Source organism: Pseudorca crassidens, chromosome 11 (genome assembly GCF_039906515.1).
Source record: "Pseudorca crassidens isolate mPseCra1 chromosome 11, mPseCra1.hap1, whole genome shotgun sequence".
Classification (NCBI taxonomy): domain Eukaryota; kingdom Metazoa; phylum Chordata; class Mammalia; order Artiodactyla; family Delphinidae; genus Pseudorca; species Pseudorca crassidens.
Window position 1 is genome coordinate 100251048 of NC_090306.1, and position 17743 is coordinate 100268790.

A 17743-nucleotide genomic window follows, 5' to 3' on the forward strand; every position below is an offset into this window, starting at 1 on the left:
CTATTGCCTATTTATACCCTCAAATTCATGCTGAAATCCTAACCCCCAGTGTGATGGTTAGCTGGTGGGGCTTTTGGGAAGTGAGTGATTAGGTCATGAGGGTGGGGCCCCCACATATGGGATTAATGCCTTTAAAAGAGGCCCCAGAAAGCTCCCTCGCTCCTCCCACCTCACGAGGACACAGTGAGAATACAGCTGATTATGAACCAGGGAGAGCGTCCCACCTCAGGCAGCAAATCTGCCACCCCTGCGACTTTAGGACATCCCAGCCTCTAGAACAGTGAGAAAGAGACCTCCGTTATTTAAATCACCCAGTTTATGATATTTTGTTAAGAGCAGCCCAAACAAAGACAGGGACTTGGAGGCCTAAATACTATCCCATTTCTTCTGTTTCTCAAAGCATACGTCTTGATATTTTGGTTTTCTTTGACAATGAACAAGGAAAACAACTGATACACCACACAGGGCTGTGGTTCCAGGGCCCCCAGAGAGGAAGGGAGGCAAGAGTAGAGAAGGCGTACTTTATTGCGGTACAAATCACATCCAGGAGGGGACAGGACGCAGCAGCTCTCCCACGGAGAAAACCAGAGATGAGGTGTCCTGCCCTCTGAACCTCTCCTTGGCTGGAGGAAAGGGTGTTTTCCAGAACACAGGCTGAACTTCTGGTTAGCAGAGACAGTGGACGGACACACCCCAAAAGACACGAAGCGGGAGGCGCAGTCGAGTCCAGTTTTGCCACAAGGATCACCCTTGGCTTCAGAATGAAACAAGCACCTCCCAACACACGCATGCATGCACGCGCACACACACACGACACGCACGCACACACGTACACACACATGAAAGCTCTGCAGGCAGCTCCTCCGTGAAAGTCACACCCACCGTCTGGTTAGCTGGGCTGGGTACACTGTGGCAACACAAACTACCCTGGAAACTGACTCAAGATTTCAGAAACAAAATTAAGGAAAGAACAAAAATTTTGTATTTTCTTCCCATAAATGAAAAAGTTACAAAACCCCCACATTCTGACTCTAGCTGGTGGGAGACGGCATTCTCCCTGGAAGCATCCTTCTCAGCCGCCCACTGCCTGGTGCTCTGCTGCCCACACCTGTCCCCGAGTCCCCTCACTGGAGCGTCCCAGCCAAACTCAGGCGAGGCTGGAAACACTGCAGTGCCCAGCGGGCAGGGAGGTGCTGGTGCCACATCTGGCCCTTTCCACGGGGCCAAATGGAAAGGCAACAGCAACCAAAGGCAGTGGCTGTCCTGCCCCGGAGCTTCAAGGGAGGTTGCTGGTGAAGGGGGAGAAGGTTGGGTCTGAGAAGCAGGCTCCTAGGGCGGACCTGGGGACGCCTGTCACAGGGCCTGGGGTAGAGCGTGGGAAGCAGCCAGGCTGGGCCTGTTGACCGCTGGGCTCCCATGGGTGCTCCTAGGGAAGCTTGTTTCTGACAACACCATGTCGTGTTCCCCAGACCCCTTTCACTAACGCCCTCTGGAAGCACAGCACCCCAGGAAGCGAACTCTCCGGAATAAAGCCCGTGGCTGAGCTGAGACCAATCACCAAACAGACACAGACGGCAGTAAGGGGGGTGTGAGCAGGGGCCTAGCGCTCAGCCCCGGGGGCAGCACGGCTGGGCCTGCTCCTGACCGACGGGGGAGGGGTCCCGAGCCGCCAGGGTGTGAGGCTGGGGCCACTGCGGCTCACAGGGTGGGGGCAGGAGGAGTGGGGGCGGGGGGCGGGGGCACGGTGCAGAAGCAGCTCCGGGAACAGAGGCTGCGATCTGCCCACGAGCACCCACAGCAGGGCCCGCGGGCGCCTAGACGAGGCGGGTGACGGGGCAGCTGTCAGGCTCATCCAGGTACAAGGTGCTGAAGACGTCGTTGAAGAAGGTCGGGTGGCACCTGCAGGCCCGCTCACAGTCTGGGTTGAAGTTCACCTCTAGGAGCTGCGGCTGCATCACTTGCTTCCCTGATGCGCAAAAGCACGGGCACCTCACTCCCGGGAGGTGGGCTGGGGGGCCCGGCCCGAGGCCTGCTTGCCCAGGGGGAAGCCTGGAGCCACCTGCAGCCCCAGGAGCGACGCGAGCCACCACATCCCGGGGACTCTGCAAGGAAGGTGCGCGGCCAGGGCTGCTGCTCCCCCTGCCCTTCACGTGGGGCCCCTCCCCTTGTGAGCTCTCTCCCGACACCACTGCCGCCCACTTGCCTTCCCCGCTCGTGCTCTGCCCTGCAGGCCGTGGCGCCGAAAGGTAGGCCTCCTCTGACCCAGATCTCTGAACCTCTGAACTCTGAACCTCTGAAACTCTGAACGAGGCAAGTGCTGACCGTGGCGAGGGAGCAGCGACGCCCTCCCTCTGTCCCCGTGTGGGCTGGGTGGGGAGGGTTGAATGACCACCTTTGGGTAAGTGGGGAGGGCACTTTGGATTACGGGGCAGGGGAGCCCCCTCACCATCTGGACGGCTGTCCCACTTCAGCATGAGGTCAATGGCATACATGGCTCGGGATGAGGGGTAGTCGCAGAGGCCCAGCGGGGGCGGCCTGGCACACGCCACCTGGAACAGCTCCGTGAAGGCCTGGAAGATTTCAGCCTGGGGGCCGGGGGAGGCAGGGTCAGGGGCCCACACGGCTGACACTGGGTCCAGCCCTTCAGGGCAGCCTCTCCACATGGGGTTCACAGCCCCTTCCTGAGCCCTGGTCCCCAAACGGCCAAGTCACCTCCTCCGACATCCTTTGTGACTCCAGACCTGGCCACAGCCACCTGTGCCCTGCTCCCTCACTCCTGGCATCCACCTCCTGCAGAGCTGCCTGGGTCCCCCGCCCTGAAGCCCACGGCCCCTTCTGCACCGAGCCAGGCAGCGCAGATCCCGAAACGCTCCCTCCAGCAAGTGGCGGCCAGCTTGTGTCTCGAAGCACGTCCCCGTGTGCCCTCAGGTGTGCAATTCCTGGCACACACAGAGCCCTTTGCTGTCTGGCTGTCCCAAGGGTGTCCTGAATACCCCGCCAGAACCCTCACAACACCCCACTCAGGCCAGAGGGGAGGAGGGGTCTCAGCCCACACCGTCTCCCTCACCAGCCCTGGTGGGAAGAGCAGGACCAACCAGAGAAGGCAAAGGTGCCCCCCCACCACGCTGGTCCACAAGGCAAGCCCCGCCCCTCCAGCTCTGCCAGGACTCACCTGGACGCTCTTCCAGGGGAATTCTGGGTATTGCTTCTCAAACTCCGGGACGAACTCGTCGTAGTGCATCTGCAACAGACACAGGGCCCGTCGAGCTCTGCCCGGGGCCTCCTCTGGGCAGGGGCGGGGGAGGCCTGGCCTGCCCCGCTTTCACGTGGAGCCCTGATACTCGCCGGGGCCCCAGGTTGGCGCCAGCAGCCTCTCCAGCTCCACCCCCGCAAGGCACAAATGGGAGGCAGGACACGGGGTCTGAGCTCTGGACACATTCACTTCTCGGAGTCTCAGTGTCTCCATCTGTAAAACGGGACGCTTCCCGCCCAGCAAACCCACTTGGCACGGCTGCCGTGAGGCTCCAGTGAGGCACTGAACGTTGGGAGGCCCGGGCCAACGTGTCACCACGTCCATCTCACGATGGTCACTGGACACAGAGCTCGGACCCAAGTCTGCAGGGCCCAGGCCTGAGCTCACTGCCCGGCCCGGCTCTAAGTGCCTGAGGACAGCAGGGGCTTCTCAGGCCAAGACGTCACCCAAAACACACCTGAGCAAGCTGGCTGGCAGCTCAGGTTTCTCCCAGAGAGGACCAGGACGGGCTCCCTATGGAAGCCCAACGTTCTCGCCCTGCTGGACACGCATCCCCACACGCGGGGGCTTCAGAGGAAACGTGACCCTCGGGACGACACCTGCTATGTAGAGGAAAGGCACTCAGGTCCTCAGAGACAACCTCAGCAACATCCCGGGACCCCGGCAAGGGCTCGGGCTCCTAGGGACCAGCTGTCAACACAGCCCAGGACAAGAGGAGGAAGGACCAGCAGCAGCCCTGCCGGCCGTGCACGTGGCCTGGCCACTCGGACGGCGCAGCGCCCCCTAGAGGACGTCTCAGACGTGGCACAGTGAGAGCTGGGGGCAGGACATTTACTAACAAATCACCGCGGAAACACAACCCCACATTCAGGAGCGGCTGCTTCGAGGGAGGCGGGGCCAGAGGCCACCTGCAGGCCTTGTGTGGAGCGGGGCGGGAGAGTGCCTGTGCCCTACTTCCGGTCTGCCCAGAACAGCCATAACCAACCTGCTGGTCCAAGAGGACCTCGTGGACCACACGTCGGGGGGCCTGTTTCTCCTTCCCTTCTGCCTCCACCCAGAGCCGGCCTCTGCCTCTACCCAGGCTGTGCCTCCCCCACCTGTCCCAGGTGCACCACTGGCCAACTGCGGGATCACGCCCTCACCTCGAAAGGAGCTGTGCTGACGCCCTTTGCTTGCGGTGCCCAGAGAGCACGGGGAAGACAGAGGGCCCAGGGTCCAGACAGGGTCACAGGCCAGCAGAGCCACCCGCCCTGGGGGCCGTGGGACGCAAACCTGTGCGCCTCCCCACCCCTACCAGCGTCCTCATGCTCAGCAGGTGCTGAACAGAAGGCGGCCTGCGCCTCCCGGCTGAGACCCTGCTCTGCTCAGACTTGCCAGGGGACCGGGAAGCCTCAAGGGCCCCCTCGAGCCAAGCAAGTGCCCCTCAGAGCTGCGGGGGCAGCTGTGGGAGGGGACGCAGGTACAAGAAGGCAGCTCCCCTGACTGTTACGCAAGCTGCCGGAAGACAAGCTGACGGGTGTCGGGTCCTGTCCGGGCCAGCTTCTACGGGAACCCCTCCCCAGGCGGCGCCAGGCCCCTACCTGCTTCAGCACCAATTCCGGGTCGTAGTTCATGACAGTGAAATGCTTCTCGTAGTCGTCCAGGTCGTTGAGTGCGAAGGGCCTGCAGGACAAGCGGACGGACGCTCGAGTGGGTCCCGGGCGTGCAGATGCTCAGAGCCCCCTGGCCGGGCGCCGGTTCCCCCAAGAGTGGGGCGGCCCTACACTGCCCCCGCCCCCCCGGCCAGGGGTTAACCACGAAGATCCCCACTAGGCCGGTAAACATCGTCGTGGTCTGAGGGAGCAGGTGCCTGTTCCACAAGGTGGTGGTGACACACGCAGGGTGAGAATTACTGCCATTTAACAGAAACGGGCTCAGCGGGGTCCCTGCTGGGTGCTTGGTGGTAAAGGAGCCCCTGTGCAGGCGTTCTCATCCCGAGTAAAGAGGGGCCCTATCGCCCAGCCCCCAGCCCCAGCCCAGTCTCCCCAGTTACCGGTTGGAGAACCGCAGCCAGAACACGTCATAGACGAACAACGTCAGGGGCTTCACCGACCGCAGGAGCACGATGTAGCGAATGTCGAACTTGACCCTCCCCACATCTTCTCGGAGGAACAAGACGGGACTTTCAATGTATTTGGAGACAACCTGAGGACACAGATGCAGGCTCACAGGTGGCCTGTTACACCTGGGCCAGGACAGAGCACCCCGACCTCCCCAGCTGTGGCTCCCACTCGTGGGACCTCCAAGTGCTGTCACCGCATCTGGAGGAACACTCACTCCTGAGCCCACCTCCCGCCCCGGTGCCACGAAGGGACCTGCTCCCTGCACTCCGCGTCTTCCTGTCTTTTCAAACCTGTGTCTTAGCTGCAACGAGTTCTTTATCTTCATCTTTAATTGAAGAAAAAGATGCCACCAGTTTTTAGCTTTGAAAACTGGATTCAGATTCTCAGCCATAAATCCACTGACTCCCCATCCCACCATTGGAAAACTTCACAAGGGTCATCGCAGTGGCATTTTCTCTCGGGCCTCTGTCCAGGTGCAGAACCTTGTGCCCTTCAATTCCCCCACTGATGGGCCCCATGCCACTACAGCGCTTTCGTCCAGGGCCCCGTGGGGCTCCCTGGCCTGGCCACCTCCCTCCTGCCGCGTGGTCCTGTGAGGCGCGGTGCGCGCGGGAATGCAGTTCAGACACACCCAGGGAGGCTCCTTCCTCTCACCCGACTGTCACACAGCCCCTTCCCCCAACTGGCAAGGGCAGGGGAAGGAGTGGGGGTGGTGAGACTCCTGTGAGCTGAAGAACGCTGACGCCGGGACCTACCCACAGAGGTCCTCGCAGAGCCCCCCCTCCCGGCGCCCCAGGGGCCCACCTTGGGGGAGCTCTCGCGGTGCCGGATGATGCTGTGCAGGTTCTTGGTGATGTGGGTGTCCAGGCTGCGGGCCAGGTTCCAGGGCTTGCAGATCCAGTGGTTGTCCTCGCCCCTGGGAGCAGAGGGGATGACCAGGCTGTGCCCTGGGCCCACCCTCCTGGGCACTGTGTCCCCAGTACTGTGGCAGCAGAGCAGGGGCTGAGGGAGGGGTCCCAGAGGAGACCTTAGGGGCCGGGCCTCGGGAGTGAGGAGCCGCCCTCCGGGAGGAAGGGCCGCCGAGCAGCAGTGCACCCAGAGCCTGCAGCTCCCGGAACCGTGGCCGCCGCACGGCAGGCGCTCAGCCAGGGGGCGGGGACCACGGGAGCCTGATGGGCGTAGGGTCTCGGCTGCCGCGGCTCCGGGGGGGCGGGCGGGGGTCCTCACCGCCTCTCCCGCTGCTGGAAGTAGCTGACGAACTGGGGCAGCTCGGTGCGCAGGTTGAAGGTGCGGGGCAGCCAGGCCGGGCCCTCGGGACCGCCGGCCCGGCGCGCGACGGAGGCCAGGCAGTCCTTCACCGTCAGCAGGTTCTCGCAGGGGAACTGGTTCAGCAGCACGCTGGGCCTCTCCCGGCTCAGCCTTCTGTGGGGCCCAAGCAGGTGCCACCGGTCAGCGGGGGCGGGGGCCCCGGGGGCGGCGGCGGGGACCGGGCTGGGAGGCGCCTCACCTGTAGTCCTTTAAGTGCGAGAAGTGGTAGAGGATGTGGGCGTCCGCCTCGCTCTCGGTGAAGGTGAAGCGCGGGTGGCTGAGGTGGCCGAGCACCTGCTGGACGTCCGTGTAGACCCTGGGGGGGGCGGGGCGGGCGGAGGTCGGCGGCCGGGCTCCGCCCCACGGCCTTCGCCTGTCTGCCCAGCGACGGGGCCACTGGGACCCTGGCGACCCCGGGACCCCCACCTGTGAGATGGCAGCACAGAGCCACCTCACGCTCCTCCCAAGGACGAACCAGGAGAACCCGAGCGTTTCGTCAGGCAGGGGCTCCCTCCTCCCATGTGGAGACGGGACGGGTCCACACGCTGGGACCTCTGCCCTCAGAGAAGGGAGCCGGCGCCCCGGGGGCCTGCAGGTGAGCGTGTGGCCGAGACACGCGCCTCCGCCTCCGATAAGGCCTCATTCCACACTGGCCCCGGGGGGAGGAGAGGACAGGGCCTGGAGCCTGTCTGCCGGGGGTGGTGGATGCGGCCACACTGTGGAGTTTCAAGGCGGGAGGGAGGCCTGGCCCTGGACGGCGATCCAGGGAGGAAGAGAGGCGAGGGGCTGGCTGCTCGGGTGGGGCCGGCACGGGGCGCTTAGTCCGTGGTTGGGGCGTGGAGCACAGCTGTGGGGAGGGGGCGAGGCTAAGGGGGCCTCCGTGAAGCCTCCGACCTGAGGGGGTGGAGGGATGCTAGGCGGTGAACTCAGGTAAGGGGAGGAGGGCCAGGCTGCGGGCCAGTGGGAGGAGACCCCAGAACCTGGGGGAAGGGGTCAGTGGAGCATGGTGTCCGTTCCAGCTGGAGCAGGTGTGGGCAGCCAGAGGGAGGGCCTCCCCCTGGAAACAGAGGCCAACCTGCCCCTGGCTGACCCAGGACCCGTCGCCGAGCCAGCTGGACGCCTGGTGGGCGTCACCCAGGACCTCCACTTCCTCACCCGTAAAAAGGGAGCATCTGCTTCCAGCCTGGGCTTGCTGGCCTGCCCGGCCTTACGTTAAGCTGCCAGCCCACACCTGCAGACACCTGGGCGCGGCCCCCCTGGCAATCTGGGTGGCTCTCCTGGGTGCCCAGCACCGTCACTGTCGGCACCGGCTCCCTGCTTCCAGAGGCCGCGCGCACCCCAGCTCACCCTCACTTCTCGGGCGCTCTCTCTGTGAGCCTGAGACCCCGCCCGTGGCGTTTCCGTCACTGCTGTGCTGCCAGGGGGCAGAGGACTTACTGAGGCCGCCCTGTACCGAGCACTGTTCCAGGAGTTGTGGGGACTGTGAGGCGAGTATGAGGAAAGGGACCGAGGCAAAGGCTCAGCACAGGCTGGGGGCAGGGTGGGCTACGCACTTGAAGACGTGGTCGCAGGGATACACCGCCGGCTTGATGGCCAGTGGCAGCTTCTCCTTGTTTTCCTCCAAAATGGCCTAGAAGGAAAACACTGGAGGTAGAAACAGACCTTCAAAGAAAGGAGCACACGCCTCCCCATCCTGTACATCAGGGTTTTGGGATCCCAGGGGGCACACCTGGACCTCAGGTAGAGCCCTTCGCAGGCACCGCAGCGCCCAGAGCCCTCTGACCACCCCCATCCCAGGACTCCGGGGCTCAAGGCCCCTCGGGTGCCGGACAGCCTGTTCTGTGTCAAAAGAACAACGTACACATTGCTCTACATCTGCTCATTGCTCTAAATGCTTCCTCCAAGTCACAAGCAGCCCAGAAGGTGCCCCGCCTGTCCTGGGAGGGGGCTACCTGGTCCTCGGGGAGCCCCCAAACGCTGCTCTGAGCTTAAGCGGTGTGATGGTTTAAACCATGCCCATAGGGACTTCCCAGGTGGTCCCCCGGTGAAGACTCCACGCTCCTAGTGCAGGGGGCCTGGGTTCGATCCCTGGTCAGGGAACTAGATCCCACATGCTGCAAACAAGAGCCCGCATGCTGCAACTAAAGATCCCACAAGTGGCAACAAAGATCCCATGTGCTGCAACTAACGCCCGGCGCAGCCAAATAAAATAAAATAAAACGTGTCCATAAACTCCTCTACATTCCTTTTGAAAGGCAGAGTTCATTCGTCTCCCCTTGAGCGTGGGCTGGGCTGAATGAGTTGTTCATAACAAATAGAAAGAAGTGGAACAACAGTCCCCCAGCCCCAGCCCCCGAAAACAGGGAACAGCAGCCCTGACCTCCAGTCCCCCAGCTCTACTCAACCCTCGGGAAGGACGGTTCCCAGCATCGGGACCCCGGGGTCTGGGCCCCAGGCAGCTCACGTCTGCTCCCTGGGCTCTGAGCCCCTTGTCTCTCAGACACCCCCAGACTCTCCTCTCCCCCCCACGGCAGCTGGTGCTCAGCAACATGTGGTGACCGGGTGAAGAAAGGTCCAGGAGCCACCAGGCAAACGGGCCCGGGGTCGGGCTGGAGGCCACACCTGGTAGTGCTCGTCGGCTGGCTCGGGCGTGGAGGAGCTGAGGTCCAGCAGGTCGGCGGGCGCCCAGGGCAGCAGCACGCACCTCCGGATCAGAGGGTCGGCCTCTCCGTAGGCAAAGTCCCGGGTCACCTCCTCTGCACCAGGACACGCGGGCAGTCAGGGAGTGGCAGAAAAGCACCGGCCCTTCCTTGGGGTGGGCGGGCTTTGACTTACCGCCCGTGTCCAGGTCCCTCAGGGGCCACAGCAGCGTGTAGGCCACCCGCTGGGGCATGTAGAAGAAGGGCGCGGTGGCGAAGCTGGGCACGTCCGCGTGCTGGATGCGCGAGCCGAACTCGTCCATGATGTACCACACCGGCACCTTCTCCTCGGCCGTCTGCGGGCAGAGCACACGCCACCCTCGCCCACTGCTCCGCCTCCCCGCCCCTCCCGTCCGCACGCCTTTCCACGCATCCCCGCCCCAAACACCTACCACTGGCCCGTCTATGCCCACCTCTCAGAGCCTGGAGCACCTACCACACACGCCTCCAGTCCCTTGAACCTGTGGCCTCCGGGCCGGCAGCCCTGCCCTGGCAGACAAGGACAACAGGCCAGCGGGCTGCGGTGTGATCACGTGTGTGGCAAAGGTGTACGGAAAGAGGGCACTTAGCCTAGTAGCTACATGGATGGTCTGGTTCTGTGTGCAGGCGGAGGAGGGGGGAGACTTCTGAGTTCAGGGAAGGCTTCCTGGAGGAGGCAACAGCTAAGCTGAGATCAGGAGAAGCAACTTTTGCCTTTTCCCGGACTGAAGGTGGTGAGGGGCTGGAACGTAAGGGTGGGCCTGGGGAGGCCGGGGAGCGGGGGTGGTGATGTAAGCCCAAGGATATGCTGAAGGGACTCAGCTCTACTCCCGAAAGCAGCAGGGTATCACTAAGGGCTTTTAGGAGGGTGACGGAACCAGAAGAGGCCAGGAGAGAGGCAGCCAGGTCACTGGGGTCCGGGAGAGGCTTGTGTACCGTGAGCCCAAAGGTCGCATGGACACCTGGGTCCCCGGCACCGGCTGGCCCGAGGCAAAGAGTAACAGGCGCGTGACAGAGCCACGGGGAACCAGGGTAGTTTCCACTGGCCACAGAAGATGGGTCTACTCGCTCGCGGGGTAAGAGGACGCCTCCCGCTAGCCCTGACGGCACAGGGCAGCGAAGGCCTGTTTGCCTCCCCTGGGGCCCGGCTGCCCGCTCACCCCGTGGGCCAGCTGGTAGGTCTGGTTGAACTTCCACATCTCCTCCAGCACCAGGTCCACGGCCTCGGTGCTGGGCAGCTCGCCGTGGAACTCGATGCCCATCAGGTTGGCCATACGGTGCAGCAGCCCGGGCACCTGCTGCAGCTGCTGGCGGGCGTGCGCAACGCGGCACGTCCAGGCGTGGTCGATAAGGAAGATGCTGCGGGCACAGGTCACAGGTGAGCGCGAGGCTACCACGCAGGCAGGGCAAGAGGGAGGGTGGAAAGAGGGCCAGCAGGCGGGATCCGCCTGAGGAAGAGGCCGGGCTGAGGCCTGGACGCCGCACCAGGCCTGGGTGGGGGTCCTGGCTCTGCCGACCACCCGCTATGCGGGCCTGGGACAGTTCCTCTCCCTTTTCCAGTTTCTAAAACAGGGCAATACGGTCCCTACCCGCTATCACCGGGCTGACGTGAGCATCAAATGAGACAAAACTGCATGCTGACCATACACTGAATCCTCACGGATTCAGTGATCACTACGGCGATCACCGCGACAGTTAACTGTCCTCAACTGGATTTTGAACTGCTGGAGGGCAGGCCCACGGCCCCCAGCCTTGCTACCTGCAGGCAGACACGCAAAGGAGCCGCACTCAGAGCTCACTCGCGCTTGCCCGGGACTTCCGGGCAATTCTTGGGAAGCGCCAGGGACTTCTGCGGGAGAGGCTTCAAGTCCCCCCGTGTGCGGACACCTGCAGTCCACACAGTCTGGTCTCTCTGCAGGGGCCCGGTGGGCCAGCTGCACGGCTCTCACACCAGCGTGGTGGAGCGTAGGGTGTCCCCACTGCAGGCCCAAGGACATGACTGCCCCCAGCCCACAGGCCAGGCTGCCCGGACACCATCCAAGCCCTGCTGGACTCGGAGGCTCTGAGCGCACGGGGTTCTGCCTGCTGGGGAAGCAGCCCTGGCCCGGCGCCCTGCTAACAGGGAGGCACAGCCACCGCTCTGGTTCTTAGGTTAGGGGTCAAGCTCAGCAGTAGTTATTACTGCACTTACGTTATTTTTTGTTCGCATATTCTGAAACAAATGATTTATTCCCGTCCTCGTGCGTAGAGTTTATGACCGTGTGAGACACGGCCAGGCCTTCAAAGTGGAGCGTCTGGGGGTGACCTGGGCAGACGCACACAATGGCTGCTGGACATGGCGGGGGCGGGGGAGGATGGAGCCTGGGGCCTGGCCGTTGGGGTGGGGTGGGGCGGACTCACAGAGGTCTGGAGGGAAGAAAGGCCCAGGAGCAGGAAGGACGGCGGAGCCGGGCTCCAGCCCAGACGCCGGCCCCATCCCTCCCCAAACCTGCCTGGTGGTGTGCGTGGAGGGGGCAGAGGCCGGGAGCTGCTCGAGGTGGCCGCTGGGCCCGAGCCCCACGGCTGGCACAGGCAGCAGCAGAGCAGGCGCCCGCGCGGGTCCGCTGTACTGAACTTAACGAGAAAGGGGAGCCTGCAAGTTTCTGAGTCGGAGGGCACGGGGGTGGAGGAGCTTGGCTGCTGTCATGACCCTGGGGGCCCTCCCACCCCACCAGGGGCTGGTGAAGGAGCCAGACTTCCTGGAGAAGCTACGGTCACAGGGGCCCGGAAACCCCCAGAGGCCAGCGAGTTTCTCCCTCAGGGTTCCGGCGACGTCGGGCCGAGGGGCCTGTGGGCCTCTCCTGGCGGAGGGCAGCCCCTCTTGGCCCCTGGGAGGCAGGAAGCCTGGGGGCCAGGATCGGCTCTGGCCTTTCTACCCTGTGGCCTCGTGCCAGGCCCAGGCCCACTCCCAGCCTCGGCGCCCTCACGCGAGGAACCAGTCAGGCCACACTCCTCACAAGCCGGGGTGCAAAGCGCAGGGCTCCACCCAGAGACTGAGGTTCAGCAGGACCGGGGCGAGGCCCGGGCGCCCTGGAAAAGCCCGGGCTCACGAGTCCAGGCTGCCCTGGGGTCGACACCCACGATCTTAACTAGCTGTGTGACCCTAGGCAAGTCCTTCCCCATTGTTTCCTCATCGGCAAAACGGGAACTTGTCACACCTCCATGGAGGGACCGCTGGGACAGTTAAGAGGCGTGTGGGAGGGACGCTGCTCTCAGGACAGCATGAAACACAACTAACGCAGGAGCGTCGCCAGTGTCGGGGCTGACAGAACCTTGTCTCAGGGCTAAGGGGCCAGCGCCTGGCACCCAGGAGCACGTGTGCTCGCGATGACAGCTTCTCCCTAGCGGCCACGGCCTCGGTGACACCTTTGTAAAAGGGAGCCCGGCCCTGACGGCCACGGTGCGGGTGAAAGGCGTCGGCCTACGGCTCCTACCTGTTGGGGTCCGCCGCCTGGAGCCCATTCTCATTGGTCACGATGACCTTGTAGCAGAGCTGGCCGCCTGGGTTGGGCTTCTTCCGTGCTTCCCGGGCCGCCTCGTCCTCACTCTCATCCTCCTCCACTTCCTGCACTTGCATTATCCCGAACATCTCCCCAGCGTCGAAAACCTGGGGGCCACAGGAGGGGGTGTTGGCAGGAGACCCCATTCCTGACCCGTTCCTTCCGGCACACCCCGGCCTCGAGGACAAACTGAGCCCCTAGGAGAAGCAGGACCTCTTTACTGCCCAGCTACCCATTTTATAGGTGGGGAGATGGGTTCCTAATCAGTGAGAATGAGGCCCTAACCTCCCCCACTATCGCTGGCACTATCGTCCAAGGCCCCTCAGCCCGTGGGACCCAAGCCTGGAGGTGGGACTGCATGCATGTGTCCCATGATATCTAGTCTGGCCTCTTGCATTATAGGGAAAATGCGGCTCAAAGGGCAGAGCGGGTGGCTCCGGTCACGCTGGAAATGACTGGAAGAGTGAGGATCCTGGTGGCTAGGGACTGCACCCCAACTTTGTTCTCACCAGCACCACCAACCCAACACCAGGGCAGCGGAGGTGACCCAGAAGGAAACAGGGGCCCAAGAGCCTCCTGACGCCACCACGCCAGCCCAGGTCTGCACAAACCATGGCCTGGGTCTAGTGTCCTGAGGTCCTGGGCCAGGATGGGACAGAAGGTAAGGGCCTTGCTCCTTGAGTTTCCCTGGCAAAGGGCAACACCAACCACATGCAGCTGGTGAAGGTGACAAGCCAGTCGGTCCCCATACAGCCACTCATGTACCTGGTACCTGCCACAAGTCGGCAAGGGGCCTTAGGGCAGATTCTGCAGCCAGGCTATGTGACCTTGAACAAGACACTGAACTACTCCGTGCCTCAGTTTCCCCATCCATACAATGGGAATACGAGAACCTACCTGAGGGGCTTGTTGGGAGGATTAAATGATTAACACACGTGAAGAGCTCAGAAGAAGCTAAGCTTGGCAAACCCTCTGTAAGCACTTGCTACCATCACGACACTTTTGAGACTAGTCTCTCACCTGGGAAGGGGGCATCAGCCACCTTCCAGCAGAGCTGAGAGCGATACGTCAACCAAACAGTACACAGAGAGTCCGTGGCATAGAGCAGGGACTCAGCGAAGGCCAGCTGCCCCTAAAACCTTTCTCACGACTCTATTAAAAACAGAAGAGAAACTCATCCCAGTAGTTGGAAATCAGCCATCTGTTCAGGCACCAGCAGCTTGGATGTGCTGCGCAGGACAGGCACTTGGGGGTGTGAGGATGAATCGCTCATGACCTTGCCCTGAGTGGCAGAGGGGCCATCTGAGAGGACCAGGTAAGCGGTGCGGGGGCCTGGAGGGCCGGATAAGACTTTACGGGGAAGCCGTCACCTGAGGTGAGCGGTGAAGGAAGGGGAAGATTTAAACGTGTGGCCATGCCGTGGTGGTGCAAGGACTCCAGGCAGAGAAGCTGGGGCGGGAAGGGCTGTGGAGCCGACCAAGTCCATCCGCAGGGGAGCTCGGGCACTTTTTGGGACGGCGCCTTTAACCCCCCCACCAGCCCCCAATCCCAGGGTGAAGCCACTACCCTCCCTCCAGTTTGGAGATGAGAAGAGAGCAGCTCAGAGGCTGGGACTCACACCTTGGGCTTCCACCCAGAACCCCGTATCCCAGCCCTCTACCCCCAAACCTGACAGGAGGGAGGGGACAGTACAGGGCGTGCCTTCGCCCAGCTGTGAAATGGGGATGACCACTCCCGCCTCACAGAGGGACTGGAGGAGGCCCTAACGAGGTAAGGAAGGGGAATGGTTTTGCAGCTGGGAAGTTCCTGCAGACAGAAAAGAGCTGAAATTTACTGTAAAACACTCCACATCCTTTCCAAGGCACCGGGGTCCCCGGCTCGCGGGGGGCTGGGGGTCCCCATTCCTGGGTCAGCAGGTGCCTGTGGCCCTCCCCCACACCTGGGCGCACAGCAGGCTCGGCAGAACAATGGCTGCAGGTCTGGGTCTGGCCGTGGTGACTCACAGCTCTGCCCATAACCCATAAGGGCAAGGGAGGGTCACGGAAAAGTACTGGCTGTCCCTCCGCAGAGCGACGGTGGCCAGGGGGCCTGCAGATCTTGCAGCCAGGATGGAGGGGACATTACACTCTGGTGGCTATGAGCTGGGCATGCCTCTCCACCCAGTCCCCCACCAAGACTGTGGAAGTCGGAGCCATGTTTCCTGGTCTTCACTTTCCAGGGGGAGACATGGACTCAGACGGGCAAGTGACTTGCCCAGGTGAGTTCACTGCCCGCAGAGGCTGGCAGGGCCGGAGCCAGGGTGTTTCCACCTCGTGCTCCTTTCACCCAGTACACGAGGACCTTTTTATCCTAACAAACCGCTGGGGTCCCCTCCTGCCCAGCACAGGCCTGGGACTAGGGTAAGTGCTCAGGAAATGCTGGCGAATTGAGGGCAAGTCATGAGGGGGAAGGGAATTCACTGTTACAAAAGGTAGGTACCAATAACACTGCACCTTTTTTTATAGCAACTACTTGTGTTTTGGGCAGGAAGGTACCTGGTCCAACCCTGATTTTAGAGGCAGAGAGACTGGCTGAAAGGGTGCAGTTTGTCCAGCAGCCTTTTCCTGGCTCCAGGGTCCCACCTCGCCACCTGCACTGCTCAGTCTGTCTCGGCCCAGGAGGCAGCCCCTGCAGGAATCTGGTTCCAGCTCAGAAGGCCCCAACAGAGCGTGAACGTGCTCTGGCTTCAACACGTGGGCAAACCACCAAAACCCAAGGCCCACCCCTCAGCCAGGACCCTGCGGAGGCCCTTTGGAGACACAGGCTAGAGCACAGGCCAGCAGAAAAGAGCCGACCCCACAAAAAGGGAGACCCTTGAAGCATGGGAGCTCTTTTCACTTTTTTTTTTTTTTTTTTTTGCGGTACGCGGGCCTATGGCTCACGGGCCCAGCCGCTCTGCGGCATGTGGGATCTTCCCGGACCGGGGCACGAACCCGTGTCCCCTGTATCGGCAGGCGGACTCTCAACCACTGCGCCACCAGGGAAGCCCTCTTTTCACTTTTGTTTAGATTCTGTCTCCACCTCCCACAGCCTGTCTTCGTTGATATGCAAAATAAAGGTGACCCGGGGCTCAAATCAAATGAAGAAACACGAAAGAACTCTGTGACCTAAACAGTTAAAGCCACACAAACTCACTGGACGTCTGTTTTCCCTGAGGCAGGCAGTGGCTGAAAGCAAGCTTCTAGTTCTGAAGTCTGGCAGACCTTGGGAGTGTCACTTCCTCTTCCTGAGCCTCAGTTTTCTGCACTGTATAAAGTGTGGGTGATGAATCTTACCACCCCCCGCCCCAGCACTGCTCTGGGCTCGGATGTGTGGAGGACGCAGCACAGGGCCTGGCACACAACGGGAGCCAAAGTTCATTTCAGTTCCAGTTCTCGCCGCGGCCCTGGCCCAGCCCCAGATGCTGGCAGGACCAGGGACACAGGTACAGGCTCTGGCCGCCACTCCTAGGCCACAAACCGCCATGGAGTTAAAGTCTAAGTCGGTCGTTAAGGCATTCGTGGCTCTTCATCCTCAAACCACCGGCCGTTTTCCCTGCATCGTCCGTTAACGCCGCCCCCCAACTCTCCGCTGCGCGTCTCACCGAAGCCCGCCCCGCCCCGGAACGCGCTCGCTCTCCTTCTCCCAGCCACCAACTCCCCCAGGCGCCCTCCCAACCTCCTCCGCACGCGTCCTCCAGGAGGCCCTCGGCCGCCCCACCCCAGCAGCTCTCGGCCAAGAGCCGGCCCGCAGACCACACCCTTCCTGGTAGAAGGGTCCAGAGCGACCCACCCCCGGCGCTCCCCGGGCTCGCGCTGACCAGGATTGGAGGATGCGCGCCTCGAGGACCCGCATCCCAGCTTCACTGGCACCTCTCAAAGGGATCCCGGGGCGCTCCGGGCGCGCCCTGCACCCCGGTTCTCCCCGGCCGGCGCGTCGCCCTCCTCGCGTCACCCCAGCCCGCACCTCGTGCTCCAGCTTGTGCAGGAGGCGGCCCCAGTACCGCTCGGGGACCCCCGACGCGCGGAGCGCCGGGCCGTGCAGCGCCGCGAACTTGGCCCGGGCCCGCGCGTCCTCCTCCGGGTCCGGGCCCAGCTCCGGGTCCGGCTCCAAGCTCGGCGCCGACTGCGGCGTCAGGACCCGGCTGCCACGCTCCAGCCTCGCGTCGGCCTGCATGTCGCCTCCACCAGCGCCAGCGCCAAGTCCAGCGCCGCCGCAGCCCGCAGGCCCGGCCCTCTCGACTCCGCCCGCCCGCCCGCCAGCCCGCCCCGCCCTCCTCTGGGCTCCCCGCCCACCACCGCCCGCAAGCCCGCCCACACTCCTGGCCTCCAGGCTCGCCGAAGGCAGCCGGGGCGCAAAGCTGAGGCGCCGGACCCGGGGAACCCAAAGGCCGGGCCTTCCGAAGGGTATGCGCGCGCCACTGCGCGTGCGTGAGCGCGCGGGGGTGGTGCGTTTGTGGCCTGGGGCGGCCGGCGTGTGCGCACGCGCGCCTGGTCGGGGCGGTGTTTTCTCTTTCAGCCCGTGGCTACCCCGGGGGATGCCGGGAGTGAGGCCTTCTAGACTCCACGCGGTCGGAACCGGAAGGGATTCCAGGGAGTGCCCAGAAGGGGAAACCGAGGCCCAGAGACACTGGTGTCCCGCACCGACCATCGGTGTCCCGCACCGACCACACCGACATCTTCCCAAGCGCAGAGTGAAGTTACAGAATTTCAAAAATCATTCTTTGATCGTCCTAGTTGTTCCAAGTTCTGTTGCTTCCATAGGGGTGCGTTTCGTTATTTTCCCATTTGCAACTTCTCAGTAATTGTAATTTGCTGGAAAGCTCAAAGACTAAAGGGTTTTTTT

General features: G+C 62.9%; 1 protein-coding gene across 3 annotated transcripts; it reads right to left on the reverse strand.

The window, feature by feature from the left end:
* Positions 1-507: 507 nt before the first annotated feature.
* Positions 508-17158, reverse strand: TTLL12 (tubulin tyrosine ligase like 12). 3 transcript variants are annotated; one of them, XM_067698323.1, is made up of 14 exons: positions 16865-17155; positions 12815-12987; positions 10502-10700; positions 9499-9658; positions 9286-9419; positions 8217-8293; positions 6863-6979; positions 6583-6777; positions 6160-6271; positions 5286-5437; positions 4834-4915; positions 3173-3241; positions 2447-2585; positions 508-1966 (listed from the first exon to the last, which is right to left on the reverse strand). In XM_067698323.1, exons 1-14 carry the CDS (start codon positions 17072-17074, stop codon positions 1815-1817), a joined length of 1971 nt encoding a protein of 656 aa, XP_067554424.1. In that variant the 5' UTR covers positions 17075-17155; the 3' UTR covers positions 508-1814. The 3 variants fall into 3 exon arrangements, 2 of the variants coding, with proteins under 2 accessions (XP_067554424.1, XP_067554425.1); XM_067698324.1 differs by lacking the exon at positions 16865-17155 and adding an exon at positions 16055-16542; XR_010932691.1 differs by lacking the exons at positions 508-1966; positions 2447-2585 and adding an exon at positions 3711-3855 and having other exon boundaries at positions 3175-3241; positions 16865-17158.
* Between the last annotated feature and the right edge of the window lie 585 nt (positions 17159-17743).